General features: G+C 40.5%; 2 protein-coding genes and 1 long non-coding RNA gene across 3 annotated transcripts in view; 1 reads left to right on the top strand and 2 right to left on the bottom strand.

Annotated features, from left to right (window-relative positions):
• LOC139577454 (tripartite motif-containing protein 16-like) overlaps positions 1-22,397 on the top strand; it is a 154,835-nt gene that overhangs the window by 16,279 nt on the left and 116,159 nt on the right. The window lies entirely within an intron of this gene.
• The window catches only part of LOC139577455 (tripartite motif-containing protein 16-like), a 61,247-nt gene continuing 44,465 nt past the window's right edge, over positions 5,616-22,397 (bottom strand). The window contains exon 8 of the mRNA XM_071404463.1: positions 5,616-6,682. Coding sequence (XP_071260564.1) covers positions 6,672-6,682 — 11 coding nt within the window. The 3' untranslated portion in view covers positions 5,616-6,671. The remainder of the gene's footprint in view (positions 6,683-22,397) is intronic.
• LOC139577478 (uncharacterized) lies at positions 6,739-14,093 on the bottom strand. The gene is made up of 3 exons (XR_011675303.1): positions 10,918-14,093; positions 10,707-10,811; positions 6,739-10,590 (listed from the first exon to the last, which is right to left on the bottom strand). It is a non-coding gene; the product is annotated as an uncharacterized lncRNA (long non-coding RNA).

The following is a 22,397-nucleotide window of genomic DNA, read 5'->3' on the forward strand; positions in this document are numbered from 1 at the left end:
GTCTAGTTCATCAGGGACAGGGGATTTTGTTCTATCAATTTATTTCAAGGATTTACACACTTCTGAAACAGAGAAGGATGAGAAGGAGAACCTGGTGAAGGAGTGCACAGGGGTGTCAGGGATGAGAAGGAGAACCTGGTGAAGGAGGGCACAGGGGTGTCAGGGATGAGAAGGAGAACCTGGTGAAGGAGCGCACAGGGGTGTCAGGGATGAGAAGGAGAACCTGGTGAAGGAGTGTACAGGGGTGTCAGGGATGAGAAGGAGAACCTGGTGAAGGAGTGCACAGGGGTGTCAGGGAGGAGAAGGAGAACCTGGTGAAGGAGTGTACAGGGGTGTCAGGGAGGAGAAGGAGAACCTGGTGAAGGAGTGCACAGGGGTCTCAGGTAAATTCACAGTGCGGTTTAACATTTTTAAATAAACTGCCTGCATCTATAAAACGCTGATTCAATGCTTTCAGAATGGAGGTTCTCTCAGTTACAACCTGAGTGTCGACCAACAATAGTTTGGGAAGCTGTGAATCTTCTGTTCACTCCAAACCTTTCACTACTTGTCAAAATGTGGAGGGATTATTTAAATGATCTGAAGTAAATTTCAGGTAGTGGTCTGCTTTCACTTTTCAGATCATAATGATCTGTAGTAGATTTCAGGGAGTGGTCTGCTTTCACTTTTCAGATCATAATGATCTGTAGTAGATTTCAGGGAGTGGTCTGCTTTCACTTTTCAGATCATAATGATCTGTAGTAGATTTCAGGTAGTGGTCTGCTTTCACTTTTCAGATCATAATGATCTGTAGTAGATTTCAGGTAGTGGTCTGCTTTCACTTTTCAGATCATAATGATCTGTAGTAGATTTCAGGGAGTGGTCTGCTTTCACTTTTCAGATCATAATGATCTGTCGTAGATTTCAGGTAGTGGTCTGCTTTCACTTTTCAGATCATAATGATCTGTAGTAGATTTCAGGGAGTGGTCTGCTTTCACTTTTCAGATCATAATGATCTGTAGCAGATTTCAGGGAGTGGTCTGCTTTCACTTTCAGATCATAATGATCTGAGGTAGATTTCAGGGAGTGGTCTGCTTTCACTTTTCAGATCATAATGATCTGTAGTAGATTTCAGGGAGTGGTCTGCTGTCACTTTTCAGATCATAATGATCTGTAGTAGATTTCAGGGAGTGGTCTGCTTTCACTTTTCAGATCATAATGATCTGTAGTAGATTTCAGGGAGTGGTCTGCTTTCACATTTCAGATCATAATGATCTGTAGTAGATTTCAGGGAGTGGTCTGCTTTCACATTTCAGATCATAATGATCTGTAGTAGATTTCAGGGAGTGGTCTGCTTTCACTTTTCAGATCATAATGATCTGTAGTAGATTTCAGGTAGTGGTCTGCTTTCACTTTTCAGATCATAATGATCTGTAGTAGATTTCAGGGAGTGGTCTGCTTTCACTTTTCAGATCATAATTATCTGTAGTAGATTTCAGGTAGTGGTCTGCTGTCCCTTTTCAGATCATAATGATCTGTAGTAGATTTCAGGGAGTGGTCTGCTTTCACATTTCAGATCATAATGATCTGTAGTAGATTTCAGGGAGTGGTCTGCTTTCACTTTTCAGATCATAATGATCTGTAGTAGATTTCAGGTAGTGGTCTGCTTTCACTTTTCAGATCATAATGATCTGTAGTAGATTTCAGGGAGTGGTCTGCTTTCACTTTTCAGATCATAATGATCTGTAGTAGATTTCAGGTAGTGGTCTGCTTTCACTTTTCAGATCATAATGATCTGAGGTAGATTTCAGGTAGTGGTCTGCTTTCACTTTTCAGATCATAATGATCTGTAGTAGATTTCAGGTAGTGGTCTGCTTTCACTTTTCAGATCATAATGATCTGTAGTAGATTTCAGGGAGTGGTCTGCTTTCACTTTTCAGATCATAATGATCTGTAGTAGATTTCAGGTAGTGGTCTGCTTTCACTTTTCAGATCATAATGATCTGAGGTAGATTTCAGGTAGTGGTCTGCTTTCACTTTTCAGATCATAATGATCTGAGGTAGATTTCAGGTAGTGGTCTGCTTTCACTTTTCAGATCATAATGATCTGTAGTATATTTCAGGGAGTGGTCTGCTTTCACTTTTCAGATCATAATGATCTGTAGTAGATTTCAGGTAGTGGTCTGCTTTCACTTTTCAGATCATAATGATCTGTAGTAGATTTCAGGGAGTGGTCTGCTTTCACTTTTCAGATCATAATGATCTGTAGTAGATTTCAGGGAGTGGTCTGCTTTCACTTTTCAGATCATAATGATCTGTAGTAGATTTCAGGTAGTGGTCAACTTTCACTTTTCAGATCATAATGATCTGAGGTAGATTTCAGGGAGTGGTCTGCTTTCACTTTTCAGATCATAATGATCTGTAGTAGATTTCAGGGAGTGGTCTGCTTTCACTTTTCAGATCATAATGATCTGTAGTAGATTTCAGGGAGTGGTCTGCTTTCACTTTTCAGATCATAATGATCTGTAGTAGATTTCAGGTAGTGGTCTGCTTTCACTTTTCAGATCATAGCCACACCCATATTTCAAAGACGTTTAAAAGCCATCCTATCACGTCCTGACCATAGTTCTTATGTGTTGTGCTTGTTTTAGTGTTGGTCAGGACGTGAGCTGGGTGGGTATTCTATGTTGTGTGTCTAGTTTGTCTGTTTCTGTGTTCAGCCTAATATGGTTCTCAATCAGAGGCAGCTGTCAATCGTTGTCCCTGATTGAGAATCATATATAGGAGGCTTGTTTTGTGTTGGGATTTTGTGGGTGGTTGTTTCCTGTGTCAGTGTTTGTGCCACATGGGACTGTGACGGTTAGTTCGTTTGTTATTTTGTATAGTGTCTTGTCTTCGTGTATATTAAAACAAACAGCTTCCGGTGTCTTTTCGTAATGACACGTGAAGAATGCTCAGGAATTTGACCAACTCTCACACAGGAAATAGTGATCACTTAAGTCATTTGCAGACATACCAGAAGCATTAAAACAATGAAGAGTATCGGTTAAGATCAAATCAATCAAAGAGGATTTCAGAGGATCCTTTATATTCAACCTCGTTACACTGTTGACAATCTGAGTGAGATTATAGGTTTTGTATAGAATTTAGAGATGATCAGAGCTAGATGTTAACCAGTCCTGATTCAGATCACCCATCAGGACAAAGTCAGAGTTGACATGCTGTGATAATCTGAAAATACAATCCAGAGAGACAGCAGGAGCAGATGGTCAATAACAACAAGATACAACAATATTTAAACAGTAGCAGATGGTCAATAACAACAAGATACAACAATATTTAAACAGGAGCAGATGGTCAATAACAACAAGACACAACAATATTTAACCAGGAGCAGATGGTCAATAACAACAAGACACAACAATATATAAACAGAGCAGATGGTCAATAACAACAAGATACAACAATATTTAACCAGGAGCAGATGGTCAATAACAACAAGACACAACAATATATAAACAGAGCAGATGGTCAATAACAACAAGATACAACAATATTTAACCAGGAGCAGATGGTCAATAACAACAAGACACAACAATATATAAACAGAGCAGATGGTCAATAACAACAAGACACAACAATATTTAACCAGGAGCAGATGGTCAATAACAACAAGACACAACAATATTTAAACAGGAGCAGATGGTCAATAACAACAAGATACAACAATATTTAAACAGGAGCAGATGGTCAATAACAACAAGATACAACAATATTTAAACAGGAGCAGATGGTCAATAACAACAAGATACAACAATATTTAAACAGGAGCAGATGGTCAATAACAACAAGATACAACAATATTTAAACAGGAGCAGATGGTCAATAACAACAAGATACAACAATATTTAAACAGGAGCAGATGGTCAATAACAACAAGATACAACAATATTTACACAGAGCAGATGGTCAATAACAACAAGATACAACAATATTTAAACAGTAGCAGATGGTCAATAACAACAAGATACAACAATATTTAAACAGGAGCAGATGGTCAATAACAACAAGATACAACAATATTTAAACAGGAGCAGATGGTCTGTAACAACAAGATACAACAATATTTAAACAGGAGCAGATGGTCAATAACAACAATATTTAAACAGGAGCAGATGGTCAATAACAACAAGATACAACACTATTTAAACAGAGCAGATGGTCAATAACAACAATATTTAAACAGGAGCAGATGGTCAATAACAACAAGATACAACAATATTTAAACAGAGCAGATGGTCAATAACAACAATATTTAAACAGGAGCAGATGGTCTATAACAACAAGATACAACAATATTTAAACAGGAGCAGATGGTCAATAACAACAAGATACAACAATATTTAAACAGAGCAGATGGTCAATAACAACAATATTTAAACAGGAGCAGATGGTCAATAACAACAAGATACAACAATATTTAAACAGAGCAGATGGTCAATAACAACAAGATACAACAATATTTAAACAGGAGCAGATGGTCAATAACAACAAGATACAACAATATTTAACAGGAGCAGATGGTCAATAACAACAAGATACAACAATATTTAAACAGGAGCAGATGGTCAATAACAACAAGATACAACAATATTTAAACAGGAGCAGATGGTCTATAACAACAAGATACAACAATATTTAAACAGGAGCAGATGGTCTATAACAACAATATACAACAATATTTAAACAGGAGCAGATGGTCAATAACAACAAGATACAACAATATTTAAACAGGAGCAGATGGTCAATAACAACAAGATACAACAGTATTTAAACAGGAGCAGATGGTCTATAACAACAAGACACAACAATATTTAAACAGGAGCAGATGGTCTATAACAACAAGACACAACAATATTTAAACAGGAGCAGATGGTCTATAACAACAAGATACAACAATATTTAAACAGGAGCAGATGGTCTATAACAACAAGACACAACAATATTTAAACAGGAGCAGATGGTCAATAACAACAAGATACAACAATATTTAAACAGGAGCAGATGGTCTATAACAACAAGATACAACAATATTTAAACAGGAGCAGATGGTCTATAACAACAAGATACAACAATATTTAAACAGGAGCAGATGGTCTATAACAACAAGACACACCAATATTTAAACAGGAGCAGATGGTCTTTAACAACAAGACACAACAATATTTAAACAGGAGCAGATGGTCTATAACAACAAGATACAACAATATTTAAACAGGAGCAGATGGTCTATAACAACAAGATACAACAATATTTAAACAGGAGCAGATGGTCAATAACAACAAGATACAACAATATTTAAACAGGAGCAGATGGTCTATAACAACAAGACACAACAATATTTAAACAGGAGCAGATGGTCAATAACAACAAGACACAACAATATTTAAACAGGAGCAGATGGTCTATAACAACAAGATACAACAATATTTAAACAGGAGCAGATGGTCTATAACAACAAGACACAACACTATTTAAACAGGAGCAGATGGTCTATATCAACAAGACACAACAATATTTAAACAGGAGCAGATGGTCTATAACAACAAGACACAACAATATTTAAACAGGAGCAGATGGTCTATAACAACAAGACACAACACTATTTAAACAGGAGCAGATGGTCTATAACAACAAGATACAACAATATTTAAACAGGAGCAGATGGTCTATAACAACAAGATACAACAATATTTAAACAGGAGCAGATGGTCAATAACAACAAGACACAACAATATTTAAACAGGAGCAGATGGTCAATAACAACAAGATACAACAATATTTAAACAGGAGCAGATGGTCTATAACAACAAGATACAACGATATTTAAACAGGAGCAGATGGTCAATAACAACAAGACACAACAATATTTAAACAGGAGCAGATGGTCAATAACAACAAGATACAACAATATTTAAACAGGAGCCAAGGTTAAGGTTCAAACACAGATATTCAACTTGCTGAGGTTTAGTAGAAGTCAGACGGCTGAGAACTTGTGTTTTACGTAAACAGCAACACCTCCACCCTTAGATTTACCATCTGCACTAAAAACATTCTAACCATTTATGCCAATATGTTAGTCTGCAATATATTTTTGGAGGCAGGTTTCAGAAAGCATAAATACATCAGAGTCGTCAGTTTTATCCATATATCCACAACATGAAGCTTCAGCAGACTTCTTACATTCATACGCAGAAACTTCCGCTCTGACTGCTTAATTGGGCTGGGGGAAGAATGTCAGGACCTGGGTCAGATTGCACATTTCCAGACAGTAGAAGCAGCTAGGTAATGGCCAGTCTAGATCGGGGGTTACAACATTTGGATTTATAGACAGCACTTGAAGGACAATCCATAGTCACCAGAATCTTTAACGCCACACCATTCAGGAGATGTGTAAAGTCCAGAGACATGGTTAAGTACCAAGAAAACAGTCCTGACATGTAAGAGCAAGAGTCCCATTTCTCCCATGTTGTTTGGGATGTATGTGCATAGATCTCACAGGCATTCACAGAGCAAGTGTGTGGTTTCTCCCAAAACTCGAGGGAGAAACAGTCATATATTTCCTCATTCACAGAGCAGGCGTGTAGTTTCTCCCACACCTTTAAACAACAGCAACATGTTCCTCTATGGCCTCATCTTTGACCTGATAGAAACACAGCATCAATCTATCTAACAGAATAGAGGTCAACAAATTCCAAAAATTCTTCGGGGTCTTTAATGATCGAAGTTGTTAGCATATTGCATCTCTGCGCTAATTTCCCCCAAAGGGAGTTCAAGTACAATTTCGACACATTTCTTTTGGTTTTGTTGACCTCTATTCTGTCAGGGTCAAGAAGTATGCCTTCTCTGTCATGGTAGTCTTGAATGTACTGGTCTTTACTTTCTTGATCTGTGACCGATGCAGGATAGCCTGAAGCCATCTGCTTGCATCTCAAGAAGGTTTTGATGTACTCTTTAAAAAGTGTGTCTGATTTCCTGGAAAAGTTCCACACTTCAAAGATTTTGGCCACACGATACCCCTTCTCTAAAGCCTTAGAGAATTCTACGGTGACCCATACACGGTCAGGGCTCTTTCTTGATCTGTGTGATCACATGGGTTTTCCTGGTTGTTGTTTTCACTGCATGTGCGACAAAGGGGAAAGAAAAGTTTTCCTTTAGGACCCTTGTACGGCAACACAGGTATAAACAGCCCCCTAGGAGGGTAGACAGTCGCTTTGATTAAACCAAAATAATTTTGGGGTTCGTCAAAGTCGCTGTGAATAATTTCAGGATGCCCTATAGGATAGAATGAGGAACTCATTACATGAGGATATAGGGATGTAAAATCTACATAGCCTATTGTCTCGTCGGGTTGAGCTACATAACGCAATGTCAAAGCATTGGTCCGGCCTCCAAACAAGGCCTGTCGCGGTTCCAGGGGCTCTGGAGGGTCATATTGGGTAAGGAAGGCCTTAACACTAGGATCCGCCTTTTTGAGGGCTGTCCATTCGTGCTCCCACAAAACCACAACTTTTAACCCGTAAGTAGCCTTTAAAGAATTCATTTTGTCTTGAAACTCTTGGTACATTTCCCCAAAAGTCTTTTGGGTTAGGACACACATGGCCTGGGGGACAAAGCATAATTTACAACCGTGGAAGAAACAACCGTTGTACTCATACACTGTCTCAACCCCGTCAATCTGTGTGTATCCATCTACATGGTAAGGCCCAAACGCCTTCTCCCCCCGATTCAAAGCATGTTGGATAAAAATATCTTTATCCTGGGCCAAGTACTCCAACCATTGAATGGAACCACTAGAGTAGGCCTTGAATTGGCGTCGGTAGTTGTCTGGCGATGGGATAGCTATAGATGCAGGAGTTAGATAGTGTGTACGATAGGTTTTCATGCACGCTGATGCAATAGTTGTACAGCTCCAGGGGTCAATGCCCGCATCTTTGATGACCTCTTCTCTGAATCTGAGGCATCCTTCACGAAGTATAACAACGTCATTGTCACAGTATGATTCCATCTCTTTATGGAAATCAAAAGTGCCATGTCTTACGGTCTCGTACCATGTCATGAATCTCTCACGCTCTTTGGGAGACATTTGATCACACCCGTACATTTCGGGGGATGGATAAGATCCTATATAATGTAGATTCTCCTCAGATGTGAAGAAATGAGGGAAATAGCCTTTGACAGAGTTTTCAAAACCCAAGGCCTCTGGCATTTGAGCCAATCTCATGGGTAAGAAGCTTAAGCTGTCAATGTATCTCTGTTTGAAGGCGGGGTCAACAAAGCATAATATTTTACTCCCTTGAGCTATGACACTGGGGGCCACGCCTTGCTGTATCAAAGGGTTCAGAAGCAGATAGGAGTCATAGGCTCTAGCATTGTGAGCTATAAACGTGAAGTTTCTGTACTGGGGTTTTCTAAAATGTTTTAGAAAGAGCCGGGCACAATTGGGTCCCTCGGCCGACGACTTTTCACCCTTGAAAGTCATGGTGGATACAAAAATAGGCAAATGAACCCCTGATTGCTGATTTGTCTCAAAATCATAAAACACATATTTCTCTGTATGTTCATCTTCAGCCAAGGGCTGAATGTAACACTCATGTGGTACTTCTTGAACCACTTCCGCGTCTCTGCTTTTCAAAGGCCCTTTACAGATTGGGCAGTGTAGAATTCCACAAACATGAGGTTTAGGGCTATCTATTTTAAGGTTGTAATTGCAATGACATTTTGGACATTTCTTGTTAATGTCACAACTGCTTACAGATTTACATGCCTTGGGGTGCCATGTTTCAGTTTTGTGTTTTTCGTAACAGTAGGCCGAACGACATGTGCGGTGACAATCCGCACAGGGGGTCAAGTTTAGCGGTTGCATAGGGCAATGTTTATCCAGACATACTGAACAGTTGTAACGGCACGAGTGCCCCCCCATGCGTGTGTAGCCGGTATGACAGGCTGGACAGACATATGGGGCGCCTAAAAAGGCTGTGATGTTAGTTACGGCATAGTAATGCTCATTTTGCACATAAAAGTACATAGTCTTAGGATGTGGCTCGTGTATATTTTGGAACTTCAAGAGAGCGTCATTAGCCCTACTGTGGTACAAAACCACAATCTTGATGTTCAGAAAGTTTTCAAATTTGACTATGTCTGAGAAAGCCACAGCATCCTGTATACCGAGACCCACAGCAGTTTGTAGCTCTCGAGCTTTTTGTAACGCGGCTAGATCCGTACATCCTGGGCTGAGTAAGTGGGCCAAACCTATGGCAAAGCATAGCTTATTACCAGGATTGGGCACGTTTATGAGGTAGGCCCTTTTATTGCTTATGATTTCTGACTGCATTAGACTATCGAGCTTCCTTCTCTGACCACCGCCACCTTGGGGTTGACGTATTAATTGTACTACAAGTTCGAGGGTCCTATCTGCTAGCACGTTTAAATTTGACTGAACAAGGCGTTCTAGCAGGTTAACAAATTGTTCAAGATCTGCTTCACCATTCTGTAAAATAAGCGATACCTTGCTCTGTAGACTGTCTCCACAAATTTCCAACTGTAAGAGATCCCTTGGTTCGCTATAATCTCTCCCTATCTAACAGTTCATTCAAAGTGTCCATAAGCATTACGTAAAACACAGCATATTCCCGAATCTGACCCCCCCATGCGAAATTGAAAAACTGTCGAACCTCAATATTGTTGAATTTATTTCGGCGCAAAACATGTACACTTCGATCAAGACCTTCCCCCTCCAGATTTGCTAGACATTTGTCCAACTGTTCAAAAACATCGTATTGGGTTTCAGACTCTTCGGACAAGGGTGTTAAAGGCTGTCTTAGAGGTGTCTGTGGGGCCGAATTAAACCTAGGGCTCGCGTTCAGCTGGGTAATTAGAGATATGATTGTTTCGGGAATCTGTGATAACATGTTTTCATCGGAAGGCCCTGACTCATTCATACGTGTAATAATGTCTATGAGTTCGGCGGGAATCTGTGATAATAGATTTTCATCTATCGTCATTATGTCAATTATCCCCGAATCATTCATATGGTTAATTATATCTTGGAGCTCTGTAGGGATCCGGGCTAAGAGGTTTTCAATTGTCTCGCTTAGGTCTATAGGGGGCGTCATTTGTCTAATTAAGGATGTGTGTGTGTTCGTGGTGTTTACATGTGTGTTTTTTAACGGCGGTATTTGCTTGTTTTAACCCTAATGTTTTTTAACATACGGGGAAGCTCGCTACGCCAGAATGACACATCCTGACTGTATTGATGCTCTAGTAGAATACACATTCGCCTCTGTAGTAGAGCCTTTCGTGATTTTAAACCCAGGGTAAAAGCTTTGAAAAACCTGGCTTGGTCTATTTCAGAATCGGCTGTTGCCCCCACAGAATTGGCCGATTCAAGAAGGTTGGCCGCTTCACAGAACATCAAATCGTCTACCTCAGAAATGTCATTTAAATCTTTGAAATCATCAGGTTTCGCTGTTTTCTTGACTGGTGTCTTTGGAGCCTCCTCGGGTTCTCGATGGGTAGCTTCTTCGTTGTCTTTATAAGCCGGGGCGGAGTCTGAAATAAAAATAATACATACAAAAATAGGTTATTAATCCTAAAATATGTTAGATAAAAATGTCAAATACATTTCAAATATAAGCCTATATATTAACAATACATTAATTAAATACCTCGGCTTTTTTGACGAGGGCTGTTCTGAAGAAGCTCTGAAACCAGGGGCTGATGTCTTTGGTCAACCTGTATTACAGCATCTGCAGGTTCGGTAGATGGTGAGCCTGAAAAAAAACAATATTCGTCCTTGTTTTAACATATTCAGGCATAAAAAAAATATAAATATTAAAATATAGATATAAATAATAATAATATATAATTGATTCATACCTTGTCCTTGGAACGAGGTCTCGTGAATACTGGCCAAGTAGAATTGTTCGGGTGAAGCGGAACTGTGGATCTGAGCACTAATTGTCCTTTGTTGTTTAGAAATATGGGGCGCACCGGTTGCCTGGCCCAGGGGAGTTGACCTGCCGTTTAAATCCTGTGTTCGCGGCTTGTGTGTAAAAACATCCTGGGCGTATGGGAGAATGGTCTCGGAGTCATATGCTTCGCAGAAACCGTTCAGGCTCCATATGGCATCCTTTAACCTTCTAGGCTTTAGGTCCTCTGTAAACACATAAAATAACTTTTAACATAAGATGCCAACCCTTTTTGTTTTTAAGGTATAAATATTTTTATGTATGGAATTCTTGGAGCTTACTTACGTTTACAATTCAGGGTCGGCGTTTGGATGTCTGCAATTTGTTCCGGAGAACCAACGGCCGGTTCGAGCTCAGTTATACCTCGGAGTATCTGCGTGAATGCTTCAGAATCTACAAAACATTCGACAATATTAAAGCTATAATCACTTTAGCTAATATTGCCTTGTTATACGGTAAGCATACTGGCCCTAATGATTGTTTAATATTTCTATAACATATAAACATATAAATATATATTTAGTTCAAGAACTCACCTTCCCGAAAGATCCATTAGGAGTTTTTCCCCGATTATCTTTTTAACGGTTCAGTCCGATAACTATTCATGGGGGATGCTGTAGGGTAAGTTTGTAGCGGCGCTAAAACGTGTCTAACAGTGGCCAGGTTTTCTAGAGCTTTTGTACCCCATTTTCGGGCTATACCCCATCCCAAGATATCTTTGACTCCTAAGGTATTTTTTTCAAACACATGGGATTGGGGGTGTCTAAACATTAGGAGCCTTTTGGATATTCTAAAATCTCCGGGGTGCTAGCACCTAGATGCTGGGGTGGGGTGGTCTCGACATCGCTGGGATGAATGACTTTTTAGCCCACCTAAAAAATAGTTTTTGAAAGGCCTTTGTGTTTAGGAGGCTTAAGACACAATATTATTGTTGGGGGGGTAGGCATCTGTTTTGCAGGATAGTGTAAACCTTGGTTTCAAACGACCCCCCGGCATAGAGAGAGAGAGAGAGAGAAAGAGAGCCTTGAGCGCAGATGCATGGGGTCGTTTGAACACACACCCCGCCCCTTTTTCTGTTTTTGAAACACACACACACAGCCACTAGAGCACACTCCCGCACACACACATACGCGCGCACATGGCTTTTTCTCAGGGACAGACTGCGCTAAGAGTGAACAAACGCGAGAGTTCATAACGTGGTGAGATTCGGCTTTTAAAAACCCTTTATTTCATTCAAAATATTTAGTACATACATTTTATAGCCTTACATTATTAAGGTATTTTACGATGCCTTTCTTACAGATCCAGGGGGCTGGTGCAACCAACCCCCATTATCAGTGTCCAGTTCGCCATCAAAAGGCCTGGCTCTCTTGCAAGGTCCATCAACACTTGGTAAGTTTTCACTCCAGGGGTAGATCCTACGTCGGGCCTTTTGGTCCTGACTCTGTCTCAAGGACAGCCTCGACCAGCGCTGTAACTGTTCACCATTTTGGAAGAGAATGTCCAGCTTATTCATAAGGGTTATGAAAATCGGATAATCCACCCATTTAAAACTAAACACCGGAATAAAAAAGTTTACCTCGTTGCAGGCTCTGGAAGCTACAGGAGAATTGACAGACTTTGTAGCATTAGCACCATCATAAACTTCACAGGCTAAAATTGTCACTTTGTTGTTAGGGGTATAGTCCATTGAAGCGATTCTTAGAGCCTTCAGATCACTGCGTCCGCAGACCTGTTCTTCCAACGCATAGCCCGGCACCTGTTTACCACTCAGAGCCTGTTCAATTTTACAGAGCGCCAGCCTGATCTTTAGCCATTCTCTCATCCCCAGAGCAGGAGAAAAAATCCCAGGTTTTGCATGATAAAGGGGTTTGGGTCCACTGTCTGTGAATATCTTTACCGTAGAATCCTCCGGGTGGAATATGTAAGAAATATGGCCCTCACTCGTACCCAAAAATCCTTTAAAACATTCTGGAGCTTCACACAGAACTTCTTCAAGGCTTTGGTCACTGGGTTCATGACAAGCCGCGCATAACATCCCTAAAATTGGCATAGGGGGCATTTTTGTTTAATATTCAGGGGGTTATCAACTTAAAAAAGCTGACTAGCATAGCGTCACAAGTAAATACAAGCATCTAAATATCATTAAATCACAAGTCCAAGACACCAGATGAAAGATACAGATCTTGTGAATCCAGCCATCATTTCTGATTTTTAAAATGTTTTACAGGGAAGACACAATATGTAAATCTATTAGCTAACCACGTTAGCAAAAGACACCACTTTTTTTACTCCACCAGTTTTTTACTCCATCAGTAGCTATCACTAATTCGACTAAATAAAGATATATATAGCCACTAACCAAGAAACAACTTCATAAGATGACAGTCTGATAACATATTTATGGTATAGCATAGGTTTTTTTAGAAAAATGTGCATTTTTCAGGTATAAATCACAGTTCTACATTGCAGCTACAATCTGAAATAGTGCCGAAGCTGCCAGAATAATTACAGAGACCAACGTCAAATAACTAATTACTCATCTTAAAACATTTCTGAAAAATACACAGCCTACAGCAATTGAAAGCCCAACATCTTGTGAATCCAGACAATATTTCAGATTTTCTAAGTGTTTTACAGCGAAAACACAATAAATCGTTATATTAGCATACCACATGAGCTAACATCACCCCAGCATTGAATCCAGGCAAAAGGGGCGATATCGTTATCGCCACCAAAATATATTAATTTTTTCACTAACCTTCTCAGAATTCTTCAGATGACAGTCCTGTAACATCATATTACACAATGCATATAGCTTTTGTTCGAAAATGTGCATATTTAGCAGCATAAATCGTGGTTATACAATGTAATCTGTAAAAACATTGCATGCATTCTGGCCGGCGCCATCTTGGAGAAGCGCCTATTATAATAAAAAAACTATTCATAAACTTGACTAAAAAATATAAGTTGGACACCAATTGAAAGATAAATTAGTTCTTAATGCAATCGCTGTGTTAGATTTTTAAAATTAACGTTACTAGACATATAGTGTGCGTTGCAGCCAGACCAGTGCCTGCAAACATGGTGATTAAACACTATTACATTTTTCCACATAAATACGGAATAACATCATAAATAGTTCTTACTTTTGGACGAGCTTCCATCAGTATCTTGGGCAAAGTATCCTTTCTCCAAAAGAATGGTTGCTTTGTTGTAAAACGTCCTCTTCACCTTTGGAATTAGCTGCTAACAGTAGCTATGTCGCACACACATGTCCAAATCCTCAAACGCAATACTAAGGAAATTCAGAAAAATAGCAATATACTCGCATAAACTGATATAAATCGGTTTCAAATAACTTCGTTATGATGTTTCTAACACCTATAACGAATTAAATCACAGACGGATATATCTTTGGTCGATAACGAGTGCTTTTGAGCATGCAATTCTGATGTCCCTTCTGCGTCCTGGCGAGCGGACGAAAGGAAGGGACACCTCGCTCCATCCCCTTTTATAAACTCTGAGAAACACGTAGAGAGCCCATTCCACTTCTCATTGGTTACTGACATCCAGGGGAAGGCGGGTGCAGTTCATTTCCAGCCATAGGATATACACAGACTTTTAAACTGAACCCAGATCAGAGCTTAGTTTTCAGAGCTTCGCAAGTCATGTCAGGATTTTCCCTGTAGATTGAGTTCTGGTTCACCCACAGACATAATTCCAACGGTTTTAGAAACTAGAGATTGTTTTCTATCCAATAGTAATAATAATATGCATATTGTACGAGCAAGAATTGAGTACGAGGCAGTTTAACCTGTTAAGGCTAGGGGGTGCTGTTGTCACTATTTATGGAAATCGTGTAATTTTTGAAACGGCTTCCTACAAACTTCTTGATCGTACAATATGCATATTATTATTATTATTGGATAGAAAACAGTCTATAGTTTCTATAGCCGTTGAAATGTTGTCTCTAAGTGGAACAGAACTCATTCTACAGCAATTTCCCTGACATGGAGTCAGATTTCACACATTTTGGCCCCTGTTCTGGAGTCAGTTTTAAGGCCACTGTTATTCCTATTAGTATACGGACACTGCTTACGTCTTCCCCTGGATGCCTTTACGTGATGACGCTTTGAATGGTATCGATTGCCCAATCACAGCCACTATAAATGAAAAAATCCTGTAGGTAGGACCTCTTTTCTAGGTGCGTCATGCGCGCGGAGGATACCGACCTACTGTTTTTCCAAGCATTAGTGTAGCCTGTTATATTTCTCCGGTCATATTTTTACTCGTTATAGGAGTTAAAAACATCATAAGGTAGTTAATTTAAAGCGTTTTATAGCAATTTATATCCGTTTAGTGCGATTTTGGGACATTTATTTCTGAGCCACTGTGAATCTCTGGGTACCGTTCCAGTTCATGCCGAACGCAATGTGCATTTCTGCATGGCAAGAGGACAGCTTTCGACCAAAAGACGATTAGACCCAAGAAAGGATTCTTTGCCCAAGATTCTGATGGAAGAACAGCTCAAAGTAGGAACAATTTATTATGATAAATCGTGTTTCTGTCGAAAAATGTTAGTGGCTTAGGACGCCATCTTTTTTGACGTAGCTTCGCTTGGCGCAAACTGTATTGAAAAGTAAGGATAATTTAAAAAATGTAATTCCGCGATTGTATTAAGAATTAAATTGTCTATCAATCGCTGTCCACCCTATATTTTTTAGTCACGTTTATGAGTATTTATGTATACGACTAGATCACTGTCTAATATGGCGCACGGCATTTTCTGACCAGCTCGGCTACTTTTCTCATTGTATAACCACGATTTTGGTGGCTAAATATCCACATTTTCGAACAAACTGTATATGTATGTTGTAATATGATGTTACAGGAGTGTCATCTGAAGAATTCTGAGAAGGTTAGTGAAAAAATTAATATCTTTTGGCGATGTTGACGTTATCGCGCTCTTTGGCTAGAATCAATGCTGGGGTAACGTTTGCATATGTGGTATGCTAATATAACGATTTATTGTGTTTTCGCTGTAAGACACTTAGAAAATCTGAAATATTGTCTGTATTCACAGGATCTGTGTCTTTCGATTAGTGTATGCTGTGTATTTTTACGAAATGTTTTATGATTAGTAATTAGGTAAGACACGTTGCTCTATCTATTTATTCTAGTCGATTTGTGACGGTGGGTGCAATTGTAAACTATGATATCTACCTGAAATATTCACATTTTTCTAACAAAACCTATCCTATACCATAAATATGTTATCAGACTGTCATCTGAGGAGGTTTTTTCTTGGTTAGTGGCTATCAATATCTTAGTTTAGCCGAATTGGTGATAGCTAGTGGTGTTGGTGGACAAAGAAAAAATGGTCTCTTTTGCTAAGGTGTTTACCTAATAGATTTACATATTGTGTCTTCCCTGTAAAACATTTTAAAAATCGGACATGTTGGCTGGATTCACACGATCTGTATCTTTCATTAGCTGTATTGGACTTGTTAATGTGTGAAAGTTAAATATTTTAAAAAAATATTTTTTTTGAATTTCGCGCCCTGGCTTTTCAGTGGGGGGGGGGGGGGGTGCCGCTAGCGGCACCCCAGTCCTAGACAGGTTAATTTGGAGACGCAAAAAAAGAAGAAGTGGTAACAGCACCCCCTATTGACAAAAGGTTTTAATGCAATCGCCGTGTTAGAATTCTAAACATAACTTCAGTACGACATGCAGCTTACGTTATAGCGAGAGAGCGCCCAAAATCTGGGCGCAAACTAATAGTAAACATGTTCGACAAATATATGAAATAACATCATAAATGGGTCCTACTTTTGATGATCTTCCATCAGAATGTTGTACAAGGGGTCCTTTGTCCAGAACAATCATTGTTTGGTTTTAGAATGGCCTTTTTCCCTCTCGAATTACCAAAACTAAGTAAACTAACTAACTAAACAAAGCAAAACTAGCCAAGTGGCGCTAAGCTGTCCATCGTCACCAAACGCAGAGAACGCAACACGCCTAAACTCTCAATAATCGGATAAAACTATATTGAAAAAACATACTTTACGATGATATTATCACATTTATCAAATAAAATCAAAGCCGGAGATATTAGACGTCTATAGCGAATGCTTTTCAGAAGCCAATACTGATGACCTTTATGCGCTTCCTGATCAAAGGAATTCGGGGGTCATGTCATTCCAAGCTCTCTCTTTTGACCATAGAAATACCTAGAAACCCCATTTCACCTCTCACAGCCTATTGACATCTAGTGGAAGGCGTATGAAGTGCATGTATACTAATAGATTTCAAGTACATTTATAGGCAGGCCCTGGAACAGAGCCTCGATTTCAGATTTTTCACTTTCTGACAGGAAGTTTGCTGCAAAATGAGTTCTGTTTTACTCACAGATATAATTCAAACGGTTTTAGAAGCTTGAGAGTGTTTTCTATCCAATAGTAATAATAATATGCATATTGTACGAGCAAGAATTGAGTACGAGGCCGTTTGAAATGGGCACCTTTTATCCAAGCTACTCAATACTGCCCTGCAGCCATAAGAAGTTAACTGCCTTGTTCAAAACAACAGATGTTTACCTTGTCAGCTCAGCTCGGGGATTTGATGTTGCAACCTTTCAAGTTATTAGTCCAATGCTCTAACCACTAGACTACCTGCCACCTCTACACTCTAACCACTAGACTACCTGCCACCTCTACACTCTAACCACTAGACTACCTGCCACCTCTACACTCTAACCACTAGACTACCTGCCTCCTCTACACTCTAACCACTAGGCTACCTGCCACCTCTACACTCTAACCACTAGTCTACCTGCCACCTCTACACTCTAACCACTAGACTACCTGCCACCTCTACACTCTAACCACTAGGCTACCTACCACCTCTACACTCTAACCACTAGACTACCTGCCACCTCTACACTCTAACCACTAGACAACCTGCCACCTCTATGCTCTAACCACTAGACTACCTGCCACCTCTACGCTCTAACCACTAGGCTACCTGCCACCTCTACGCTCTAACCACTAGGCTACTTGCCACCTCTACACTCTAACCACTAGGCTACCTGCCACCTCTACACTCTAACCACTAGGCTACCTGCCACCTCTACACTCTAACCACTAGACTACCTGCCGCCCCAGTTCTTACTTATAGTTAAAGTTTGTGTGATCCGTTTAGAGAGCAATAGAAACACCAAGTAGGTCTCTCCAAATTCATTGAACTAAAGATATCGGGAGCTTTTGAATTCAATAAATGCATGCAAAATAATGAAAGAATAAACATTAAAAAATGAAAAAGCTTTAAGGGTTGCAACAGTGAAAGTATAAAATAAACATTAGTGTGGCCGCTGCAGATTGGGAGTTGTGTGTTTCATCTGTTTTGGATGGTTCAGTTGAGTGGGGTTATTCACCTGTCTTGTTCAGGTGGTTCCTCTGACCAGTCTGTTCAGTCTGTTAAAGTTAGGATTGTGTTGTCTGATTCAGTTTGGCCAGACTTGTTTGTTCAGTCTGTTTGAGTTAGGATTGTGTTGTCTGATTCAGTTTGGCCAGACTTGTTTGTTCAGTCTGTTTGAGTTAGGATTGTGTTGTCTGATTCAGTTTGGCCAGACTTGTTTGTTCAGTCTGTTTGAGTTAGGATTGTGTTGTCTGATTCAGTTTGGCCAGACTTGTTTGTTCAGTCTGTTTGAGTTAGGATTGTGTTGTCTGATTCAGTTTGGCCAGACTTGTTTGTTCAGACCTGTTTGAGTTAGGATTGTGTTGTCTGATTCAGTTTGGCCAGACTTGTTTGTTCAGTCTGTTTGAGTCAGGATTGTGTTGATTCAGTTTGGCCAGACTTGTTTGTTCAGTCTGTTTGAGATAGGATTGTGTTGTCTGATTCAGTTTGGCCAGACTTGTTTGTTCAGTCTGTTTGAGTTAGGATTGTGTTGTCTGATTCAGTTTGGCCAGACTTGTTTGTTCAGTCTGTTTGAGTTAGGATTGTGTTGTCTGATTCAGTTTGGCCAGACTTGTTTGTTCAGTCTGTTTGAGTTAGGATTGTGTTGTCTGATTCAGTTTGGCCAGACTTGTTTGTTCAGTCTGTTTGAGTTAGGATTGTGTTGTCTGATTCAGTTTGGCCAGACTTGTTTGTTCAGTCTGTTTGAGTTAGGATTGTGTTGTCTGATTCAGTTTGGCCAGACTTGTTTGTTCAGTCTGTTTGAGTTAGGATTGTGTTGTCTGATTCAGTTTGGCCAGACTTGTTTGTTCAGACCTGTTTGAGTTAGGATTGTGTTGTCTGATTCAGTTTGGCCAGACTTGTTTGTTCAGTCTGTTTGAGTCAGGATTGTGTTGATTCAGTTTGGCCAGACTTGTTTGTTCAGTCTGTTTGAGATAGGATTGTGTTGTCTGATTCAGTTTGGCCAGACTTGTTTGTTCAGTCTGTTTGAGTTAGGATTGTGTTGTCTGATTCAGTTTGGCCAGACTTGTTTGTTCAGTCTGTTTGAGTTTGTGCCCAACAACCCATTCATCTTATTGAGCTCAGTCGCTCATCTGGAGCATTTTTCCATCTCATTCATCTGTCCTGCTGACTGTTCTGTTCCATCCAGTTTGGAGTGGCAACTGTCCATTTGCATGGTCGTATATAATTAAATAAAAGATCTGTGGTTACTGCCCTATAGTGTCGAGGAAATGTATCGATAGTGGACTGCTCAGACAGGCAAAAAGACCTATGTTTACCGCCTATTGTGCCGAGGAAGTAAATCAGTTAGGGACTACTCAGATAGGTATAATCCTGTGGTTACCGCTTGGCTGTGTTGAGGAAGTGAATCAATTAGGGACTACTCAGACAGGTAAAACCATGTTTAATAAAGGACTACTCAGACAGGTATAATCCGGTATAATACCGCTTTTTTCTGTGACGAGGAAGTATATCAGAAAAAGGCTGAATTTGCAGGTTCTTTAGGAAAGCGTAAGAGGTGTGTAAAAGTTCTCTGCTGTTGGTGCGGAAAAGGTCTCGCACTTCTCCCGGACCGTCACTTGACTGTGACCTGGTAGGGAGGACGCACCCAGTCCCCCACTAAAGGAGGAACGTGTGAATGGTACATGAATAACCATTGAAGTAATATAATACTAGAAGTTTGAACAGTCAGGATAAATAAAAAATACAAAATAAAATGGTAATAAATGTCATGACGATATCAGCGATTGCCCAGTAAGACCATTAAACATTGCATACTGTTCTGCAAGGTAGAAGAATATACAGTACAGAGAAACATACAAGTAATAACATTTGAAGTAAGCAGACACTCAAAAAGAGAGAACAATTATAAAAACCCAGAGACGGGTAATAACCAATAACCAATAGTGCAATAATCAGAGAAAGGACAATAACATGGATATCAATAGGAGGGAACAGGGTGGATATCAATAGGGTGGATATCAATAGGAGGGAACAGGGTGGATATCAATAGGAGGGAACAGGGTGGATATCAATAGGAGGGAACAGGGTGGATATCAATAGGAGGGAACAGGGTGGATATCAATAGGAGGGAACAGGGTGGATATCAATAGGAGGGAACAGGGTGGATATCAATAGGAGGGAACAGGGTGGATATCAATAGGAGGGAACAGGGTGGATATCAATAGGAGGGAACAGGGTGGATATCAATAGGAGGGAACAGGGTGGATATCAATAGGAGGGGACAGGGTGGATATCAATAGGAGGGAACAGGGTGGATATCAATAGGAGGGGACAGGGTGGATATCAATAGGAGGGGACAGGGTGGATATCAATAGGAGGGAACAGGGTGGATATCAATAGGAGGGAACAGGGTAGATATCAATAGGAGGGAACAGGGTAGATATCAATAGGAGGGAACAGGGTGGATATCAATAGGAGGGAACAGGGTGGATATCAATAGGAGGGAACAGGGTGGATATCAATAGGAGGGAACAGGGTGGATATCAATAGGAGGGAACAGGGTGGATATCAATAGGAGGGAACAGGGTGGATATCAATAGGAGGGAACAGGGTGGATATCAATAGGAGGGAACAGGGTGGATATCAATAGGAGGGAACAGGGTGGATATCAATAGGAGGGAACAGGGTGGATATCAACAGGAGGGAACAGGGTGGATATCAATAGGAGGGAACAGGGTGGATATCAATAGGAGGGAACAGGGTGGATATCAATAGGAGGGAACAGGGTGGATATCAATAGGAGGGAACAGGGTGGATATCAATAGGAGGGAACAGGGTGGATATCAACAGGAGGGAACAGGGTGGATATCAATAGGAGGGAACAGGGTGGATATCAATAGGAGGGAACAGGGTGGATATCAATAGGAGGGAACAGGGTGGATATCAATAGGAGGGAACAGGGTGGATATCAATAGGAGGGAACAGGGTGGATATCAATAGGAGGGAACAGGGTGGATATCAATAGGAGGGAACAGGGTGGATATCAATAGGAGGGAACAGGGTGGATATCAATAGGAGGGAACAGGGTGGATATCAATAGGAGGGAACAGGGTGGATATCAATAGGAGGGAACAGGGTGGATATCAATAGGAGGGAACAGGGTGGATATCAATAGGAGGGAACAGGGTGGATATCAATAGGAGGGAACAGGGTGGATATCAATAGGAGGGAACAGGGTGGATATCAACAGGAGGGAACAGGGTGGATATCAATAGGAGGGAACAGGGTGGATATCAATAGGAGGGAACAGGGTGGATATCAATAGGAGGGAACAGGGTGGATATCAACAGGAGGGAACAGGGTGGATATCAACAGGAGGGAACAGGGTGGATATCAATAGGAGGGAACAGGGTGGATATCAATAGGAGGGAACAGGGTGGATATCAATAGGAGGGAACAGGGTGGATATCAATAGGAGGGAACAGGGTGGATATCAATAGGAGGGAACAGGGTGGATATCAATAGGAGGGAACAGGGTGGATATCAATAGGAGGGAACAGGGTGGATATCAATAGGAGGGAACAGGGTGGATATCAATAGGAGGGAACAGGGTGGATATCAATAGGAGGGAACAGGGTGGATATCAATAGGAGGGAACAGGGTGGATATCAATAGGAGGGAACAGGGTGGATATCAATAGGAGGGAACAGGGTGGATATCAATAGGAGGGAACAGGGTGGATATCAATAGGAGGGAACAGGGTGGATATCAATAGGAGGGAACAGGGTGGATATCAATAGGAGGGAACAGGGTGGATATCAATAGGAGGGAACAGGGTGGATATCAATAGGAGGGAACAGGGTGGATATCAATAGGAGGTAACAGGGTGGATATCAATAGGAGGGAACAGGGTGGATATCAATAGGAGGGAACAGGGTGGATATCAATAGGAGGGAACAGGGTGGATAT

This window comes from Salvelinus alpinus, chromosome 6 (assembly GCF_045679555.1).
Source record: "Salvelinus alpinus chromosome 6, SLU_Salpinus.1, whole genome shotgun sequence".
NCBI classification, from domain to species: Eukaryota; Metazoa; Chordata; class Actinopteri; order Salmoniformes; family Salmonidae; genus Salvelinus; species Salvelinus alpinus.